Genomic DNA, 20,176 nt, shown 5'->3' with positions numbered 1-20,176 from the left:
TAATGTACACCACTATCCTCTTTATTTTTTATTTTTCAATTTCAGTCCTCAATCTATTAATTTCTTATTTCGTTCCTTTTTCATTTATAAAAGTTTTTATTCTTTTCAATTTAGTCATTCAATTACAATTTCTCATATATTTGATTTTTCATTTCGGTTCTTAATTTTTAAAATTTCCAATTTTATCCTTGGAATTTTTGTTGAAGTTTTTTTTTTTTCTTTCAATTTTCTATTGTTATATTTTATTCAGTTTGACCCTTATTTTTTTATTTTTTTAAAGCTATTTTTCAATTCAATTAAACCCTCTAATTGAAAATTTCTATCCCTCTAATTAATATTTTTTTCACACCCTTATTTTTTATATGGGTTTATCCCGGTCTTATGATTCAAGTCATGATTTTTGCATGTTTTTTTTTTAATATAAGTTTTTTTTAGTTGTTTTGTTTCTATTTCAATTTTTGAGGTATTATTCTAATTCATCTATAATTTGTTTTTAAACAAATAAATTTTATTTTTGAAAATAAAAATATTTGTTTTTAAATTATATTGTTAATATGTTTGACCTTGCTTAATATTTTTTATGACATTGATTTATTTAGTTAGTTTTATTTGTGTTCATCATTTAAGTTATGAGTTTTTGAGGATGTAGATTTATCTTTTATTTATTTAAATAAATAGATTCAATGAACACAATCACATGTATGTTTTATTTTATGTTATGAAATATCTTGATCTTGCTTGTATAGGCTTTTCAATTAATAGCTTGAATTTTTTCATGTAAAAAAACAAACTGAAGCAACTTGTATGCCCTATTAGTTTTTATATTTAGATTTGATCCTCATTATTTTGATTACTATTTATTTTCTTTTTAATTTTTTGATGGTTAAGATTTTTGTTCAAGATTTTTTTTTAATCTCCTATATAGTTATTTTAATCTCATGCATGTTTTATTCAATGAACACAATCACATGCATGTTTTATTTTATGTTATGAAATATCTTGATCTTGCTTGTATAGGCTTTTCAATTAATAGCTTGAATTTTTTCATGTAAAAAAACAAACTGAAGCAACTTGCATGCCCTATTAGTTTTTATACTTAGATTTGATCCTCATTGTTTTGATTACTATTTATTTTCTTTTTAATTTTTTGATGGTTAAGATTTTTGTTCAAGATTTTTTTTTCTAATCTCCTATATAGTTATTTTAATCTCATGACCAAAGTTATTAGTTTTGAATATAAGTAACAATAATAATCAAAGTAGAACATTAATTAGTTATTTTTCTTGAATCGATGATAAAATTTATGTTTACATCTTTTTTCCATAAAATTCATGAATTTATAATGACCAATACATATGTGATTGGATTAAGGTCTGAATAATTGATTTTGCTCAAAGATATGAACTAATTATGTTTAACTTTTTTATATTATTATTCATTGAAGGGTCAGAAATTCAATATAAACCTAAATGGATAAAATTAGAAAAAAAAAAAATCACTGTTATATATAACAATTCAATGAACAGTGTAAATCATACTCCAAACTGTGTATAACAATTAGCACAATAGCTGCAAGAAAGTAATCAGATAACCAGCCACAAACAGGCAGCTAAGAAAATCAAAGCTCGAGGATCTAAACAAGACAGAAACATCCAGCTTCAAGCCAATGACCGCAAGGAGCTCACTATTGTAGAAGATCTGAGCCAACAAGACACTGAGATTATACAAATAAAGAATTTAACACTGATGGCAAGTTCAAAGAAATCTTAGTATCTTACTGGATGAATCAGTTAACTTTTAATCAGAATGCAATATCATACCAGCTCGCTCTTCTTGCTCTGGTAAAGCTGGTTTTCCATTGAATCTACAGCTCCAAAACACAAGCATCGCATACTTATTGAACAACACACGGGGAGAAAAATGACACAACGTGTAGCGAAAGAGAAACCTATTAAGATGTTTCTTAAATGTTTACATGGTCAACTTCAATCTGAGGGACATGAGCAATCTTGGGCCAATCTTCTCCTGTTTCCCTTTGGCACCTTTCGCTCAGACTTGGACACATCCAGATCTCAAGCTTTTGAAGTTTCTTCAGATTGCCGGTGCACTCTGGCAATTCTATGATGTTTGGACAGTCTCCGATTGCAAATGTTTGTAAGGAGCCTGCAGATCCTTGAAGAAACTGTTTTGGTACTGCTCGCGTTGCTGGTAACGTTATAAAATATAGAGTCTGAAGGTTAAGTGGCTTAAATCCCTCCTCTTGCTCTTCCTCTATTGTCATCAGATCAAGCTTTTCACATAACAGAATACTCAAATACTCAAGTGTAGTTAGGTATTTCATACTTCGTGGCAAAGAGATCAAGTTTTTACACTCTACAATGCATAATTTCCGAAGACTTTTAAGACCTTGCATATCTTCACACAAATATTCAAGATTTTCACAGTCAAAAATCGATAAAATTTGAAGACTCCCCAAGCGCCCAACTCCACCTTCTAGCAACCGCTTCTGCTTGGTGGTTAGAAATAACAATCTAAGGCTGATCAAGTACCTCACATCCGTTGGCAGCTCTTCCAATCCATCACCTAGAATCAGAGCCTGCAAATTTTGTAACTTGAAAATAGATTTTGGGAATCTTTTCAGCTTTGAATTATCAAGCAAATTCAGATATCTCAACTCTTTCAGGGAGCCAATCCTATCCGGCAGAAATTCACAGGCATCCATTAGTTCCAGAGACCGCAAATGCTTAAATCCTGACAAACATTTCTCGAAGTCCGTTCTGCAACTAGGTTCCTCTAGACTGGTTACAAAAACAAGCGTTCTCACACGCTCTATCTCATTTGGGAACTTAGGAAGAGCTTGGAAAAAAGAGTTAGAGTCAACAACTGATAAATGTCTGGCAGTTTTGAAAACTTGGTGGTTATTTGAGCGTAGGATTGAACATTCATTTTGAGCCAATGATGATGCAAGATCATGCACTAAATCATGCATTTTAAAGCTAAGTACAAAAAACAAATCGTCAACATCTTGGAAGAAACATTTTGAGATCAACTCACGCACATAGCGAATCCCAACATCTTCCAAGTTTTCACTTGGATGTGATGATTGATGAACCAGTCCTTGTGCCATCCAAAACTGCACCAATATGGCATCCGTGAAGTAATAATCTTTTGGAAAGATCGAGCAATAAAGCAAGCATCTTTTCAAGTGATTTGAGAGTCGTTGATAGCTTATTTTCAAAGCAGGTAAAATACCATCCTCCTTCTCTTCCCAGGTCTCACTATCTCTTACCAGTGTCCACTCCCTTTCATCAGTTATACCATAAAGTTGAGTTCCCAAGTTGATTACTGCCAGAGGAATTTGCTTGCATTTTCCCACTATTTCTTTCCCAATTTCTACCAAATTTGGATGTTGCTCCTTCTGCCTTTCCTTAAATGCACACTTGTAAAACAAAGACAGGCAATCCTTTTGATCAAGAAGACTTAACTCGTGCGCGCCAGCAGAACCCATAATCTGTGCAACACGTTTACTTCTGGTGGTCACTATGATCTTACTTCCAAGTGCACCTTTTGATAATATAGGCTTCAGCAAGAGCCACTTCTGGGAGTCTTCGTTCCAAACATCATCTAAAATAAGCAAGTATTTCCTACCATGCAAAATCGCTTCTAGTTTTGCTTTTAGTTCAACCTCTTCCAAGTCGTTACATCTTTCCCCAGTTGCAGATTTGATCATCTTTTGCATCACTTGTTTGACAGCAAATCCATCTGAAACACATGCCTGCATCTTCAGCTCAAAAATGGCATCCACGCTTCCATCATCATACACCGATTTGGCAAGAGCAGTCTTCCCCAAACCACCCATTCCAACTATTGGAATGACAAAGGGATGATCGTCATAAACCTTGAAAGGTTCTCCTAAGACGTTGATGATGCATTCCTTGTCTTCGTCTCTTCCAATAAGACCGGAAAAGCTCTCAAAGGATTGTTTCATCTCTGATATCTCCTCAGGCAAGACAGAGCTATGATCACCAGTCTGCTCGGTGAGGCCAAGCAGAGACTTCAGAGATTCAATCTCGGCTAGCCTTTCGTTGAGGTCCTTTATTTTATGACCCATTTTAAAACGGAATGCAAGCTTGTTAGAACTTGAAAAGAAGCGGCGTAGCTTTCTGCTACAGCTCCCTGTAGTTTTCACCACTTGCCTTCTCAAATCTTCACACTCAAATCCATCCAGTGCGTCCTCTGCATCATACATGAATCCTCGGAGCTTCTGAAGCCAGAACCGAATCTTCTCATTCTGAGACTGTTTCTTCTCGGCATCCATCAAAACTGCATTGATGGCTAACAATTTCTCTTCAAGAGGTGCAAGTTCAGCTTCGAGTCCCCATGCCAGACAAAGTTCTTTAATTGCAGAAGAGCCCAACTTCCCTAAAAGGGATTTCGCAATGTCGGTTGCAAATTCTTCCATTTTCTTTTTGGGTGGAAAGGAGAAGTGATTGATAGGAAGAATGATCGGGAAGAGAGTGAGGTTATTTTCAAAGAGGCATGCCTCTTCATCTCTAGCTAAAAGATCGCTTAAATTATTTAACTTTCATGTGAAGGCAACACAAATGCTTGTATTTTCATTATTTTGCTGATATTGCCCTATGAATATTCTTTCCTTTGGTAGTAATCAATTTATCTTACTTTGCGACGCGGAGAAAGTTACGAATTCGAGTAACAAGTCTAAACCTACGAATATTCTTTCCTTTGGTAGTAATTTAAGTTTTATTTAGCATTCAGATCAAAATTTATAATTATTTTATGTCAGGCTACTCATTTGAAAAGCTTAAACCGTTTCTATTCTCAATCTAATCCATAAAATCCCAGGCTAATTGTTCTGCAAACAAAACAAATAAAAATGTTGAGAATCTATCCTATGGTACTTTTCTTGAATTGTCAATTTTGATAGTGATGATATAATGTTAATTAATTTTAGGTTAAAAAAATACCAACGGGACACACTTAATTAACATCATGTACTTCTCTTTTCTCATTACCTTACTATGATTTTACAGAGAAAGGAAGCTAGCAGATTCCTTGGCAGCGTATGCAAGTTGCCTCAAGCTGAAGTTGCAGTCATAAAGTAAAGCATATCATTTCTTGAGATTTATTGCTTCCAGCTTTTTTACAATTTTGGATTTAGCATCAAGAATCTATTTTTATGACATTTGAAACTCTCGGATACAATAGTACAGATGCTTTAGGATTCCATTTATCCTTCAAGGAGAGAGCTCATTTTCCTAGTATGTTATTACCATATAAAGGGGATCCATACCACTCGCATACCATGGCAAATTACGTTCAGGGGAGAGTTGAAAAGAAAAGGAAAAAAAAAAGAGAAGAGAAGAGATTTCTGTTTTAAGTCAGAGAAAGGCATGGAAACCTCATAACCACATAGGAATGCGCCACCACAAGCATGCAGAAGTTTACAGAGATGCATCTGAACAATAATAATGCACATAATCACTTCTAAACTTTCCCATTTCATGGGGGCTCCATTTGATAAACGGCTTAATGAAATTTTACAAGAGTATGCTTCAACCCTATCAAAACATCTTAAGCCTCTTAAGAAAGTGTGAGGGCTGGACCATTTTACAACAGTAACCTTCGATCCTATCAACAAAACTAGGCCTCTATGAAAGTTCGAAGGCTGATATAAATTTCAGAACTCTTGCTTGCACTCGCTCCTTCTCTTCAGGTCCATCGAGGTCACCAATGTTATCATGATATTCCTATATATGATTCATAAAACGAAGCATCACACAAAAGGTACTGGCTAGTTCAATGAAGTTTTTATGCAGTGCAATGATGGAAAATTACAATTTGTAATTCAAGGCTATCATTCCTACATATTTCATTCTTTTATATACAATGTGATTATTTATGACTATTTTGGCATTCCATATATGGATTCTACACCCATACCCTTTTATAATGTGAAAATATGTTCTTAATAGTCTGAACTGTTAATTTCCTTTCAGACAGTGCCAAAAGTTCACTTCACAGATAAGAACTGAATATGTTTTAAAAGAATGGACATCACCTTTAACACAGGTCACTAGACAGAATCTAGATGTATCTACAAAGCACGTACCAGAAGTATATCCTTAACATCGCTCTTAGTAAGCTTTTGCTGCTTCAATAATAGTTCAATCCTTGCTCTCATTCGAGGGTGCCTGAAGAAAAACCCACAAATCATCTTAACAATTCAAAGTTAAGATAAGATATAACCTACAAATAAAGCTCCTCTAATGAGCTGATAAAATTATGGTTGATGGAAAACTTACTCGGAGCACCAAAGATGGCCCAGAATAATGGCTATCGACTGCAGGTTAAAACAAAAAAACAGAGCTGAGATATTAAAAGCACGAAACTATTGAAAATCAGAGACAGAAACATGTTGAAACTCAGATAAATGGTTTTTTCAATCAGAAACTTTTCCAGATAACTTTTTATCAGAAACTTTTCCAGATTACTTTAAATGACCAATATCTGTGCTTGATATAAACTTTCCATAGCAATGCTAATTAAAAAGACCTCAAACTAAAAATTACATATTGATTGAATTACAGTAGCAAGATCTAAATTACAGCCATGAATCAATGATAACTTCCTACCACCAACTACATGATATATCCCACAACTTGTGCAAGTCCATTAACAAAGTAAACAATTCCATAGACAATTCTGACCAAAAGCAACTAGAATAGAAACTAACCTGAAGGGTGTACAGTCCAGATTCTAGTTTTCGATTATATCTTTCATCGCCATCCATCTGTATAACACACAAGCCATTGTAAAAGAAGTGGTTTCAATGTCAAATATGGACAAGACAACAAAACAAGCAAATGTGATGTACCTCCAGATCATCCAATTCAAGCTCATCCATTCGTTTAGTCTCTTCTTTTACTCTATCTGAATATCTGAGTAAAGATCATCATTAATCAGGTGTTAAAGTCTGAATATAGACATTAGAAACAGAATTTACAGCAAAACCCCTGCCTTCTCTGCAGCAGCAAGAGGGTAGAAAGGAACACGGGTGGAGGAATAGGGCAACTGTTCAAAATCCATAGGTAGAAATTCAAAAAAACTGAGCGGGTTATTACCTTATATAGAGTTCCATAAGGCGGTCTATCTTCTCACACTCATTTTCCACAAATTTACTTAGCAGTCTCTCCCTTCTTGAACCTCTCAAAATTCCACCTGGAAAAGAAAGAAACACCAGTAAAGATAGATTACATCTGTGGTTTTCTTTGGGGGGGGGGGAATACCATAATATCCAGCAACTGAAAATTCTTTGTATAATTCATTTTTTTCATGTGAATTTAGTTGTGTACAATTTAACTCCAGTACGATCTTCAGGTAATTCTTTTAATATTACAGCTATAAAATCCAGTATGATGAAAACAAGGTTTGCATACATATATTACAAATAGAAGAGCACCATATATGACTCCAATTTGGGTCTACCAATCTCTACCACCATCATATAATTGGCCCACCACACCATGGGATAACAGATTTGATGGTAGACAGATATCTGAATATCCATTCGATTCACTGGTTTCAGCCCGGTTATGCTTTTGCCAAGTGAAACTCAATCCTCCAATAAGTGAACTTTTAGAACTCTTTTTGGACATTAATTTACTTTGCATCAGGTGACAACGCCACAACTCCTTCGTGACCATGTATGAAAGCCAACAGATTAATAGATAGAATCATGTATATTATAAGATTATAATGTTGTATTGAATCAATCAACTAAGAAAAATGCCAAAATCTCAATTCCCAGTTCTTTTTTATTTTAAGTTTGCTAACCAAACACCAGGAAGCGCAAAGGGGCATCATTTGCATCCACTCCAATTACTGTTATAGGTTACCAAATGGTACTTGAAGCTTTAAGTATTGGCTACTAGCAACCATGAACAGAATGTTTAAAACAGTTTCACTACTTACCAAATAATGATGCAATTAGGGAAATAACACGCTCTTCTAACTCCTCTTGATATCGTTCTTTCTTATTCTTCTTGCTCATGGGAATCTGAAGAATTGAAGGTAACAAAAAAAAAACATGTTAGTCCAATTACCTTCTACGGAGACAAATTAATGGCACAATCAAATCACAATTTCACTGCACCTCTGTTCCATTATGCAATGAAAGATGTGCTTATACTTTATGTCAACAAAAGATGAAGGTTTATATGAAGAGAAGAAGAGCACAAATACATAAGGAGAACCAAGACATCTTCCACAAAGTAGAGGGATTAAAAAGAACGAAAATCAGAAAACTTGTGCATTCTAGCCCATCCAATTGTGGCTAATGACAGTTCCAAGAAGCTGAAATCCACAAAGAGACTAAGACAGCCAAGTTTAGGGCATTTTTTGCCCCATTGAATATTGATTGACAGGTCTCCTTTAAAGTACTAGAAGCTGAGACAACTAGCTAGTGATTGTCCTGAAAGGGATCATTAAAAGTTCTTGAACACAGTACCCTGTGCAACTGCAACATCTTATAATGTTTCATGCTCCAGAACCTCCCAAGAATGCCTCCAATAAACTAGAGACCCCCCTTGATTAACCACAAATCTCAAACAACATTTTCCGCACATCTTAAAACAATAAAGAAAATGTGGGAAAATAATGTTACAGGTCTCCCAACTACTGTGACACATGACATAAACACCCACGCTCCATTCTTATCCCTACATGGTTGATGAAAATGAAGGTGAAACTATAGAAACTGAGAATAACCAGTGACGGAAGGAAATCCTATGTTTGTCTATCACAATAATAGACAACACCATGCATGCACACATGTCTGGGGAGAAGGAAGCAGGGTATCTATGCAGGGATGATTTCTTGAAGAGATAAATAATCTTCATGTATATTTTTATCAACTGCCAAGGTTTGATCTTTGAAGCTCAGAAAGCAACAGAAACTGAAACACAACAGAAAAACTTCAATCATGAAACACCGCAGACAAGTGCTTTCATATCTATAATCTACTTCAACAGTAACACAACCAACCACACAAAAAAAAAAAAAAAAAATTTAACAAGACTCCAACAATAAAGTGTTGCAGAATCCCAAATTTTAGCTAGAGTTCCAAACTTTTTAATATCTTTTCATCAAACAAAAGGGACCGAAATTATCACACAAATTGTTCCAACTCTACGAAATTTACACCACCTTAGTTACATTGTGTCATATAAATCTCATATCCTTCATTAACTAAATTCAATATCCATATTCAAGCATTAACATTAGCATAAAAAGTACAGCTAACCAATGAATGTAACTAAACCAGCAGGAAACACGAGATCAGGGAAAAGAAGGAAATAACTTGCCTTACCCATGAAGGCAGCAAAAGCAGTTTTCAGCCCCAAAACATCAACAAACCTCTCACATGCCGGCGGATAATTAGTCATAGCAAAATCAAGCGCTCTAATCGCAGACCCATAAGCCAATTTCTTCTGTTTGATAATAATAATCATCAACTCCACTCCCTCTGCCTTCACAAACCTCTCCTTGTTCTCCAAAGGCATTAACAAACAACACAGACAATCAAACAAATTCTCCACCATTTCCTCCTCGTCCCCACTCTTCGGGTCCTTACTCTTATACATCGCAACCGCCTGCAAAACCACATCAACCCCGTTCATTTGCCCCAATTTCTTCTGATTTGCCTCACTATTCTGCAACAAAATCGACAAAATCTCCGCCGCATACTGCTTATTACTATCAAACTCCCTCACCTTCAACTTCCCCAACAACCACTTCAAAACCCTCGTTTTCTCACAAATCATCTCCGCCACCTTCGGCTCCACCTCAATCATGTTCTCCACCGTCGCCAATGTGTTATAAACCGCCGCCATTTCGTCTTGATCATCGGAATCCGACAACCTCTGCAAATTATGCACTAACAATTCCAACACATTGTTCTCGATAAGCGTGTTAACCAGAGCCTTCATCGACTCCTCTTCGTTCTCGTTGCTCATTTCTACTACATCCTCGTCGGTTAGGTCTTGTAATAACTGAATAACATCGATGGCAATATCGGTATTTTCATGTGATAATAGGGATAAAACGGAAGGAATGGTGTTTAGGTTTATTAAATCGGGGTAAAGTTCCGGTGCAGAGGAGAGTATTTTGAGTTTGTGGAGCTCGTTATGGAGGTCAATTTCGGAATCGGCGAATTTTTCCGGCTGGTCAGGGTATTTGAGGCGGGACTCGATGTTTTCTTTGTATTTGCGTTCGAAGGAGAGGATTAGTTTTTTAAGGGTTTTGGGATCTAGGGTTTCTATGGGTTGGGACTTTGACAAGGATTGGGATTTTTCTATTGCGTCGAGGAGAGAGAGGTCGATTTCTTCGGTGGTGGTTTCGCCGTTGGAATATGGTGGAGGAGGAGAGGTGGCGTCGCGTTTCCGTTTAGGGTTGTGGCTGCGCGCGGTGGCGGTTTCCATGGTCGTTTAGCTTTCGCAGCTGGAGAGAAGAATGTACTGTGATGACTGTCTTCTTTATTTGTAGTGTGCTGGTAAAGTTTGATTTAGTCCCTATATTTATATTATAGTATATTTAAACCTTACAGATAAACAATTCTCAATATTGAACTCGAATGAAAGCCGCGAAAGTTTCAATTTAATCCCTCGTTTGCTAACATAAAGGCTCATAGATATTTCTATTTTTATTTTTATCCTCCAAATTTTCTTGTCCCCCCCCCCCTTTTTTTTCTTCCAAAATATCATAGAACTCTCACATATTCCACTAAAATTCTTAATATAGAAAACATATTAAATAAAAAAAACAAAAACTAATAATATATTTAAATTAATTCGTTCATCAATTAAAAATAAGTTTTTTTCCTCAAATAAAAAAAATATCATTAAAATGCAAGCATTACTCATCAGGACATGCACACATGCGTGTTTGGCAATGTAGTTGCAGTTATTTTTCAAATAATTTTTCGTGTCAAAATGCATGCTAATGATATTTTTTATTTTTAAAAAATTATTTTTGATATCAGCATATCAAAATGATTTGAAAACACTAAAAACATATTAATTTAAAGTTAATAAAAAAATTTTAATTTTTTTCAAAAACGCTTTTGAAACGCAAAAACAAACGGGCTAATATTTGAAATTTATTAAGCCCTATTTGGAAACATAGTTTAAATCGCATTCCATCAAAATTTGAAATTTACTTTTGCTTAAAATTAATTTTTTATATATTTTCAGATCGTTTTGATGTATTAATATTAAAAATAATTTTTAAAAAATAAAATAACATTATTTTAATATATTTCTAAATAAAAAATACTTTAAACCGTAATCGTTACTACATTTTCAAATATACCCTAAAAATTTAGAAGGAGAAAACAAAAAGAAATCATTCTTAAAAGTATAAACCAACAACGTGTTATTTAGTTCGACATGAAAAAATTGTATCAAAATTATTAATAGGAAAACAAAAGGATTTATTTGTATTAATTAGTATCAGTTGGGAATAATCTTATGATACATATGTGATCAAATTAGAGAAAAAATTGTTTGTTTTTATGTTTTAAAAATAAAAAATAAAAATAATTTTTTTAAAAAATAATTTTTTTATTTTTAGATGATTTGATATGCTGATAATAAAAATAATTTTAAAAAAAAATATATATTATTTTAATATATTTTTAAATAAAAATACTTTTAAAAAATAACTATTAATATACTTTTAAACACCCCTATTATCGGCGCAACTTAAAAAACAAATAGTCTATAAGTCAGGCGCAATTGCAAAAATAAACGATTCCTATATTAGGGAAAAGATGAGAGAGGTGTGTAGCATTTTGAGTATTTGGAGACGTCTGGGAGCTCAATTGGAATTAAGGAATTAATTTTTTTATGTCTTTATTAATTTTAGTAATATAGTATATAAATTTTGATTATTCTTTTTTATGGTAAAAGTACCCTCGTGCTAGCTTGCATGTCAATCAAGACTTAAGTTTCTTCTCAGATGATTTTAAGAACACATCGACAATATTAATATGATGTATTAAAAAAAAAACTAAGCCTGCAAGAACAATTTAAACTAAATTTGTGTTTCAAAATCATCTTCGACCCTGTGTAATGACGACAAGCAACTGATGGTCTTACTGATGCAAAAAATGTGCTGAAACTGATCACACTTCTTCTAGCCCTCCCATTTTGATATTAGAGGAACCGTAACTTTTTGCATTTTAAAAATGTTTTTTAAAAAAATTAATTTTTTTTTATTTTTTTATTAATTTTAAATTAATATATTTTTAGTGTTTTAACTTTAATATGCTGATATCAAAAATAATTTTTTTAAAAAAAAAAACATCATTAATATATATTTTAACATAAAAAGTTATTTGAAAAACAACTCCTACAACACTACAAAACAAGCACTAAAGCTAGAAGATTTTGTTTGAAGTCTGTATTTAGAACTCAAATCGCCAACACGCTAGTTGATTAGAGCTTGTTTGGCAGTATAGTTGCGGTTGCTTTTCAAATAGCTTTTCGTGTTAAAATGCATGCTAATGATGTTTTTTAATTTTTTAAAAAAATTATTTTTGATATCAGCATATTAAAATGATTTGAAAATATTAAAAATATATTAATTTAAAGTTATTAAAAAAATATATTAATTGAAACGTAGATACAACGGATTTTCTGCATCTGAATTATGCAAACAGCAGAGAGTCTTCGAGAGCAATATCCTATATTGACTAGCTCAGGCCATGGAGTTTTCCTAGATATTTTTGGTACAATGCTTCATGGCCTGGTGCAAGGAAGACGCTATGCGTATTTAAAACTTAAAGGTCATGGATTATGACAGCGGCGCTCGAGGAATCTGAAATTGATCCACGAGGAGGTCTTGGAGGGGAAGACAGGGTCGGTCTCGGTGGGATTGGCAAGGACTCGAGGCTTCCTTGCAGCATTTGTACCACTCGAGACATGGGTGGCCGATTTGAGGGATCAGTTTGTATGCACCACAAGCTTGCCAAAGTCATTTTTCTTGCAATCTGCTCTTCCACTCTGTTGCCCGTTCCTCGGAGTCCAAGTTCTTCACCTAGTTCAAGACGCTTGTGTATCCAATATGGAAAATAGATCTCGCTGGTATTGCCAGCTCCGACGCAGAAGTTTTTTCTCCCTCCAATCATTTCTAATACTAGCATCCCGTAGCTATAAACATCAGATTTGTGAGAGACCCCTCCAAAATTTCGACAAAAAACTTCGGGGGCAATGTATCCAATGGTTCCTCTTGCACCCATCATCGATACGATACTCTCTTTTCTGGGGCATATTTTAGCCAGGCTGAAATCAGAAATTTTAGGACAGAAGTTTTCATCTAGAAGAATATTACGAGGCTTGATGTCGAAATGTAAAATCCTTGTGTTGCATCCTCGGTGCAAGTATTCTAATCCTCGAGCAATGCCAACTGCAATTTGGTATAGTGTTTCCCACCCCAATTGGCGATCTGCCTTCGAGAGATTTTCTTCATATATGTGCTTGTCAAGTGACCCCTTAGACATGTACTCGTAGATTAGAGCTCGTTTGGAACCCTCAAAACAGAACCCCAGAAGAGTAACAATGTTGACGTGGGAAGTCTGGCTGATGCTTGAAACTTCGTTGACAAATTCTTCTCCATTACTCTTTGATTTCTTCAAGACTTTAACAGCAACAAGACGACCATCAGGTAAATTGCCTTTGAAAACACTTCCATAGCCTCCTTGGCCTAGTTTCTCTTTGAAGGTTTTGGTCATTTTTTTAAGTTCTGAATAACTGTATCTTTTTGGTGCCAATGTTCCATAGTTCCTCAGAAAAACCTCTATACTTCGACTTCCTCTGGTTTTTCTCAAACAGGAAAGGAAATTGACGGGTGAGAACATTCTGACGATGACGCAGCAGATTGTAATTATTAGAACTCCAACGCCGGCAGCTGAAGCAGCTGCAGTAAAGAAAGGGGATGAGGAAGGAAAATAATGCAGTCTTCGAATGAGTCATTTAAACTATTTTTGAAGAGGTTTCAACCTCTTACAGTGAAGGAAAGTTTGGTAAAGCATGCCTTGTATGCACATGTGCTGCTAAACACTTTGTACTACGCTTGCTTAACAGATTGGAGAAGGAGGAGAACAGTTTCAGTTGGGAGATATAGTGCCCGTCTTGGTCAGGTTTTTTGATGGAAGAAACTAATGCGAGGGATGAAAACGATGATTGCCTTGTTCAATTTCACTGAAAGAGAGAACTCTGCTTTTAATCAGAAAAGGGAAATGCATAATGGCAACAGAATTATCATTATAGCTTGGCCTCCTGTTCTTACGCCTTGATGATGGACAGGCATGGAGAAAAGCATACGACAGTCGAATTCAAGTGAAGATTATGAAGGAACATGTAAAGCATAAAAATGATATATTATTCTGTTACCTATTATAAGCTTTCGTCCCATGTTGCCGTTCCCTGCATCATAGTTGACAGAACATAATGTTATGTTCGAATAATAAGAGCTGAGGCAATGCAGAAGAAAAAACAGACAGCTGCAAGTTAATTTCCTGATCTAAATTCATTGAAACAGAACCAGTTCTATTCCTGAAGAATCATTCAGAAAATGATACAAATCAAATTGTGTAAATATTAAAAAAATCAAGTTTATATACATGCATGAAAGTAGCTATCTCCTCTTTTTTCATCGAAGACTCTTTGCCTCAACCACCCAGTGCCTCCTGCCAGTTTGCTAGCGTTGTATGCCACTGTTCATCGAAGACTTTGCTAGCCTAGCAAGATGGACTCTTCTAGACAGTGGAAGGAAGAGAGTGTTTTTTTTTTTTACCATTGTTGTGTGGACATAAAGATCCCAGCGTAACACACAACGATGAACTTCTTAGCCAAGGCAAACAAGTGGGCAATGGCTCTATGCCATAAAATAACATTAACAAAATTTCAAGACAGGAAAAAATAAAAAATAAAATGACTCACCGGAATTACAAGCCCAAGAATGAGGTCTATCAGGGCAGAAACATTTGAAATGGTATGTGGCGTTATCAAATCCACACTTGCCACCACTCTCTTCACAGCTGCTACAATTACTTGCTATCCAATTCAACACAAACCCTCTTTCTAACAATGGCATCCTCTCACTGCCAACATTCTCTCCTCTATACACATCCACAGGTACCACAGCTCCAGTCTCACACTTGTCCGATGCAGGACCCAACAGAGGATCATCATCAAGCATTGCTAGAGTTGAAAAAGTTCCATTCTCCCCAAAACAATCAACCTTGTAATTCAGAAGTTCACTATCATTTGATAGCATTGTTGAGTTGCAGTTGTAAAGCAAGAAGAGGCTTGCTCTGCTAGAAGGTAGACGGAACCTGTCATCAGCTAGAGACATGTTTTGTATTTGAGGAATACAGGAGGTGCTTTTCCCAAAAATAGCTGCATTTGAGACACGAAGAGACTGGTTTTGGTAGTAGATTTCGTGGATGATATACTCATTATTGGACAGTTTAAGGACTGGCTTGCCTTTGTTATTGCAAGAGAGACTGAATCCAGGGTAGCCACAGGAGGGTTCTTGCTTGTTTTGGATGTAAAATGGGAAGTTTATGTTTTGGCCATCGCCACAGCTTTCGGGATTACAAGCCAGGAACTGAGGGTCTGTACATGAGGCTTTCTTTGCCATGAGGAACAAAGTGACAATAAAGAGGTTTATTATTGGAGATGTTAAAAGGAAGTTGTGGTTCATTTAGGAATCTTGATTTTGTGGAGGAGAAAGAGGATGAGACACGGTGGTGAATAAATTATGGGGGAGGAGGGTGATGAGGGGGTCAGTATAATGAAGGTTTTGAGAGGGTGAGTTTGAGTTGATTAATGGAGCTTCTCTGCCTCTGAAAATATTTGTAACAGGAGGCTTGGCCATATCTGACCTGAAATCTTAAGACTGTTGAAATTTGAATGTACGGTAAATATAAGCAGTGCAAGTTGACCAGCTGGCCTTTTTACCACTTGAAATGATAGTTACTGACTTACTGGGAAGTTTACCTTGTGCTGTCCCACAGATTTTTTTTGCAATATTACCAGGGGTTTTGGGGAAATACGGTATCAATTTTATTTTTTTAAAAATTATTTAAAAATATTTTTTTATTTTTTAAAATTATTTTTCACATAACACATTAAAATATATAAAAATACTAAAAATATATTAATTTAAAATAAAAAAATATTCTTAGTGACATTTATGGGGCATTTTGAGGTAATGGGTATTTGATTCTACTTTTCAGGGGGGAAATCGTATATAAAACTTAGATTTATACTCCAAGGATGCATAAGGAACGTCTTAGAGCATGGGGCTGTAAAGAAAGAGCACAATGATTAATTAATGATGTATGATTGATTTGAAAGGATTCTTTTTAATATCAATATATTAAAATAAAATAAGAATATAAAAAAGAAATTAAATTGAAGGGAATGTTGGTTTCCAAAAAGATTATAAGGTTGTTGCGGATGAAAATATTTTACTAATATTTGAGGAGATTTTTCAAGGAAATATAAGAGAGGTTTGAAATACCCTGTTTGCTATTGCAGTGTAATCATGTTTTAAAAAATAAAAAATTATTTGAAATTATTTTTTAATGTTTTTAATATTATTTTAATATAATGGTGTTAAAAATCAATTTTAAAAAATAAAAATATATTATTTTAATTTATTTCTGAATAAAAAAATTCACAATAAAAATGATATAGCATGTATTAATTGAACAAACATTTTCAAAACTCCGCAAGTGAAGTTAAGACAGAGGAGAGGCGGCTAGCATAATTGGTGGTCAAATCTCCATGTAACAGAAGCTTCGACTAAGACACGTCCACAAACCAATTGAGCTAAGCACAACGCACAACAATTAAAAAAAAAAATATATATATATATATATATATATATTTTTTTTTTTTTTTTCTCGATGTTTTTAATTTTATATGAATAGGATGAGACCGAACATGAGTCGTTTACGTTAATAAAAAAACTCCCATTTTCTTTATTTTATTCGTCAGAATGTGCATCGAGATAGAGTCAACATTAACAAAGAGAGTTAAAGACCAAAACGTTTCTCCTGCACTTATAAATTTATAATCACTCAAATAGCAATACACAGAGAGCTAGATCTCAAGCGTCATTGTTAGCATCAGCAATGGCTAATTGCAAGCCACAGAAGAAAGTTCTGTTGTTATGTGGGGATTACATGGAAGATTATGAGGTGGGTTACTTTCGTTTTCATCTATCTTTCTCATTTTGAGGTTGTTTTTCTTCTTTTTAAGTGATGGGGTTTTGTTATTGTTTTTGCAGGCTATGGTTCCATTTCAAGCCTTGCAGGCTTATGGAATAGCAGTTGATGCTGTTTGTCCTGGAAAGAAAGCTGGTGATTATTGCCGCACTACAGTTGAGGACTCTGGTGCCTATCATGGATATCAGGTCCCCCCCTTCCTTGTATTTATTAATTTGTTATTATATAATTATTGTTTGCTTGGCAATACATATCTCTTTGTAACACCTCCATCTATGTCTTGTATGGATGTGCAAATTATTGTATAGGGCATGTTAGAATGTCAGTCTCCAGATATTAGTGGACAAAACCCATGGTGTTAGGCAAATCTTCTTGGATTGAAGTAGATTTCAAATCTAAGATTTCTGATTTTTCTGAAACTAATAAAGTAGATCCATAATATGGCCATTCATTGTGTTAGGCAAATCTTCTTGGATTAAAGAAGATTTCAAATCTAAGATTTCTGACTTTTCTGAAACTAATAAAGTAGATCCATAATATGGCCATTCATTTCCTTAGTTCTGATGTGTTTGTTGGAACCTTACTTGCTGTAGACTTATACTGAGAAGCCTGGGCACAACTTTAGTCTCAATGCAACTTTCGATGAAGTTGATTTCAGCAAATATGATGCGCTTGTTATACCAGGAGGAAGGGCTCCAGAATATCTTGCCATAAATGAATCTGTGCTAAACTGTGCGAGGCAATTTTCCGATTCAGGAAAGCTGATTGCTGCTATTTGCCATGGGCCATTGATCTTGGCAGCTGCAGGCTTATTAAAAGGCCGGAAGTGCACTGCATTCCATGCTCTGAGACCTGTTCTCATCGATGCCGGTGCTCACTGGATTGAACCCAAAACCATGATGGATTGTGTTTCTGATGGCAATCTCATTACTGGAGTTATCTATAAGGCGCATCCTGAGTACATCCAGCTTGTTGTGAAGGCACTGGGAGGCGAGATAGCTGGTTCAGATAAAAGGATTCTGTTTCTCTGTGGGGTAAGTTCTAATGCAAAAGTTATTTGTCTCTGGTTCCTGTCATCAAGCTCGAAGAAACAAGTGTTTTTTCTTGTTTACTAAGAAGTATTTATTCTCTTCTTCTTGCTTTCAGGATTTCATGGAAGATTATGAGGTTACTGTTCCTCTTCAATCCCTTCAAGCTCTCGGGTGCCACGTTGATGCAGTTTGCCCCAAGAAGAAGGCTGGGGATTTCTGCCCGACTGCAGTCCATGACTTTGAAGGTGACCAGACATACACTGAGAAGCCAGGCCATAATTTCATTCTAACAGCTTCCTATGAAGGGTTGGACGCCTCCAGTTACGACGCTCTCGTCATCCCTGGAGGCCGGTCTCCGGAATATTTGGCACTGGATGAGACAGTGATTGCCTTGGTGAAGAAATTCATGCAATCAAAGAAGCCAGTCGCCTCTATTTGTCACGGACAGCAGATCCTAGCTGCTGCGGGAGTTCTCAAGGTAGTGTCCAATGTTTTGTTTCACTTTCATAGAATCACACAAGTAATCATTTTCTTCACACCTGCCATCCTTATTCTTGTATATGTGAATCTTGTTGCTGCAGGGAAGAAAATGCACCGCATACCCTGCTGTGAAGCTGAACGTCCTCCTGGGAGGGGCAACATGGCTAGAACCGGATCCAATCGATCGTTGCTACACCGACGAAAACTTGGTTACCGGAGCCGCATGGCCAGGGCACCCTCAGTTTGTGTCTCAGCTGATGGCCTTACTTGGCATCCGAGTGTCATTCTAGCTGTGCTGTTGCAATAATACTTACCTGATCATGTATGTCTCTCGAATAACATCCGGATTCAAAGCCCTTGATGGCCCTGCTTTATTGTTTGTGTTTGTTTATACATCTGCGGCTGCGTTTTAAACAGAACACAACTACTAGATGTTTGGTTACATAAAAAAATGGATTTTACTGTTCATGAGTCCCATATAGTGTTCAACAATATAACATGCATACACTGTACCGAACAGTGTATGCATGTTACACTATTCATGTACCGAATAGTGTAGTGTAGCTCACGTGAACACTGTTCATGCTAATTAAGCCAGCTATACTGTTGATCGAATCACTTAATGGTGTTCCAAGTAGTCAGGAGAGCTGCGGAAAGATGCTTTCCTTTTTGTCATTAGATTGCTTGTAATGGATTTATGTACATGGAAGAAATGCCAGATTTCCCAATATTCGAGGTTCTGGTGCTTCTGTTTTGGTTGCTCATATACTCTGGTACGGATACAGTAATCCAGTCGATTTTTTACAAACGAAAAAGAAAAGAGATTAACTTCAATTCTTATATATATATATATATATATAAAAGATCAAACTACAGTCAATTTTCATTGAAAATCCCAAAATATTAAATCTCGAGGCGTTTCCTTACAGACTTCACCCACCAATTTAAATGTTAACATCTTCATCTATGCATGTATTTTTTTGTGGCAAAATGCGGTGATTACTCTCCACAGAAAATCACTTGGTGCATTTATCAGATCGAACATATGCCATTATCATGACAGTGATGTTTCCGAGGAGCAACTCGGCTCGCTAATGACAGCATGGATTATCAACATCAATTATCATAGCACAGATAGCCTTGTCAAGCTAGGGGCCTCGATGGGTGGCTGGATAACCGTGCCTCAAGGGGTGAAGATTTGAGAAGATCCTGATGCAAACCCGATCTTCCAGTTTCCTCCTTGGATCTTTTAGATTCCTTAATGCAGCATTCACTAAAAAAACACTGTTATTAATATAGAATCACTAAAAAAAAGAGTAATTATAATGCTTAAAAAGAATGACATTAG

The 20,176-nt window shown here is 35.4% G+C and overlaps 4 protein-coding genes across 4 annotated transcripts; 1 reads left to right on the top strand and 3 right to left on the bottom strand.

Annotated features, from left to right (window-relative positions):
- Positions 1 to 1,557: 1,557 nt before the first annotated feature.
- Positions 1,558 to 4,462, bottom strand: LOC118030314 (putative disease resistance protein RGA1). The gene is made up of 3 exons (XM_035034373.1): positions 1,976 to 4,462; positions 1,821 to 1,864; positions 1,558 to 1,714 (listed from the first exon to the last, which is right to left on the bottom strand). The coding sequence occupies exons 1-3, from the start codon at positions 4,460 to 4,462 to the stop codon at positions 1,558 to 1,560; spliced, it is 2,688 nt and encodes an 895-aa protein (XP_034890264.1).
- Positions 4,463 to 5,503: 1,041 nt separating this feature from the next.
- Positions 5,504 to 10,538, bottom strand: LOC118030283 (uncharacterized). The gene is made up of 8 exons (XM_035034342.2): positions 9,384 to 10,538; positions 7,993 to 8,077; positions 7,143 to 7,239; positions 6,896 to 6,959; positions 6,755 to 6,811; positions 6,324 to 6,361; positions 6,131 to 6,212; positions 5,504 to 5,768 (listed from the first exon to the last, which is right to left on the bottom strand). Exons 1-8 carry the CDS (start codon positions 10,497 to 10,499, stop codon positions 5,670 to 5,672), a joined length of 1,638 nt encoding a protein of 545 aa, XP_034890233.1. The 5' UTR covers positions 10,500 to 10,538; the 3' UTR covers positions 5,504 to 5,669.
- A 2,168-nt stretch (positions 10,539 to 12,706) lies between these two features.
- Positions 12,707 to 15,927, bottom strand: LOC118030313 (LEAF RUST 10 DISEASE-RESISTANCE LOCUS RECEPTOR-LIKE PROTEIN KINASE-like 2.1). The gene is made up of 3 exons (XM_073408428.1): positions 15,021 to 15,927; positions 14,472 to 14,504; positions 12,707 to 13,995 (listed from the first exon to the last, which is right to left on the bottom strand). Exons 1-3 carry the CDS (start codon positions 15,784 to 15,786, stop codon positions 12,860 to 12,862), a joined length of 1,935 nt encoding a protein of 644 aa, XP_073264529.1. The 5' UTR covers positions 15,787 to 15,927; the 3' UTR covers positions 12,707 to 12,859.
- Positions 15,928 to 17,041: 1,114 nt separating this feature from the next.
- On the top strand, positions 17,042 to 19,294 carry LOC118030280 (protein DJ-1 homolog D). Its single transcript, XM_035034338.2, has 5 exons — positions 17,042 to 17,290; positions 17,380 to 17,505; positions 17,911 to 18,351; positions 18,464 to 18,826; positions 18,930 to 19,294. The coding sequence occupies exons 1-5, from the start codon at positions 17,225 to 17,227 to the stop codon at positions 19,116 to 19,118; spliced, it is 1,185 nt and encodes a 394-aa protein (XP_034890229.1). The 5' UTR covers positions 17,042 to 17,224; the 3' UTR covers positions 19,119 to 19,294.
- The last annotated feature ends 882 nt before the right edge of the window (positions 19,295 to 20,176 follow it).

The sequence above is a fragment of the Populus alba genome, chromosome 4 (genome assembly GCF_005239225.2).
Source record: "Populus alba chromosome 4, ASM523922v2, whole genome shotgun sequence".
In the NCBI taxonomy this organism is placed as follows: Eukaryota; Viridiplantae; Streptophyta; class Magnoliopsida; order Malpighiales; family Salicaceae; genus Populus; species Populus alba.
The sequence above is the reverse complement of the archived record's forward strand: the minus strand, read 5'-3'. Positions and strand labels throughout refer to the sequence as shown.

What these genes read in the sequence shown, in the direction of transcription:
- LOC118030283 (XM_035034342.2), bottom strand. Translation starts at nt 10,499, where the DNA reads ATGGAAACCGCCACCGCGCGCAGCCACAACCCTAAACGGAAACGCGAC. An exon ending in CCTAATTGCATCATTATTTG is followed by an intron (nt 7,240 to 7,992) that starts GTAAGTAGTGAA and finishes TTTCTTTTCCAG; the next exon opens with GTGGAATTTTGAGAGGTTCA. An exon ending in TTGAATTGGATGATCTGGAG is followed by an intron (nt 6,812 to 6,895) that starts GTACATCACATT and finishes TGTGTTATACAG; the next exon opens with ATGGATGGCGATGAAAGATA.
- LOC118030313 (XM_073408428.1), bottom strand. Translation starts at nt 15,786, where the DNA reads ATGAACCACAACTTCCTTTTAACATCTCCAATAATAAACCTCTTTATT. An exon ending in TTCTTGGGCTTGTAATTCCG is followed by an intron (nt 14,505 to 15,020) that starts GTGAGTCATTTT and finishes ACTATGATGCAG; the next exon opens with GGAACGGCAACATGGGACGA. An exon ending in GGGACGAAAGCTTATAATAG is followed by an intron (nt 13,996 to 14,471) that starts GTAACAGAATAA and finishes TCTTTACTGCAG; the next exon opens with CTGCTTCAGCTGCCGGCGTT.
- LOC118030314 (XM_035034373.1), bottom strand. Translation starts at nt 4,462, where the DNA reads ATGGAAGAATTTGCAACCGACATTGCGAAATCCCTTTTAGGGAAGTTG. An exon ending in CTCAGATTGAAGTTGACCAT is followed by an intron (nt 1,865 to 1,975) that starts GTAAACATTTAA and finishes TTGGAGCTGTAG; the next exon opens with ATTCAATGGAAAACCAGCTT. An exon ending in AGAGCAAGAAGAGCGAGCTG is followed by an intron (nt 1,715 to 1,820) that starts GTATGATATTGC and finishes GTATAATCTCAG; the next exon opens with TGTCTTGTTGGCTCAGATCT.
- LOC118030280 (XM_035034338.2), top strand. Translation starts at nt 17,225, where the DNA reads ATGGCTAATTGCAAGCCACAGAAGAAAGTTCTGTTGTTATGTGGGGAT. An exon ending in ATTACATGGAAGATTATGAG is followed by an intron (nt 17,291 to 17,379) that starts GTGGGTTACTTT and finishes TTGTTTTTGCAG; the next exon opens with GCTATGGTTCCATTTCAAGC. An exon ending in GGATTCTGTTTCTCTGTGGG is followed by an intron (nt 18,352 to 18,463) that starts GTAAGTTCTAAT and finishes TCTTGCTTTCAG; the next exon opens with GATTTCATGGAAGATTATGA.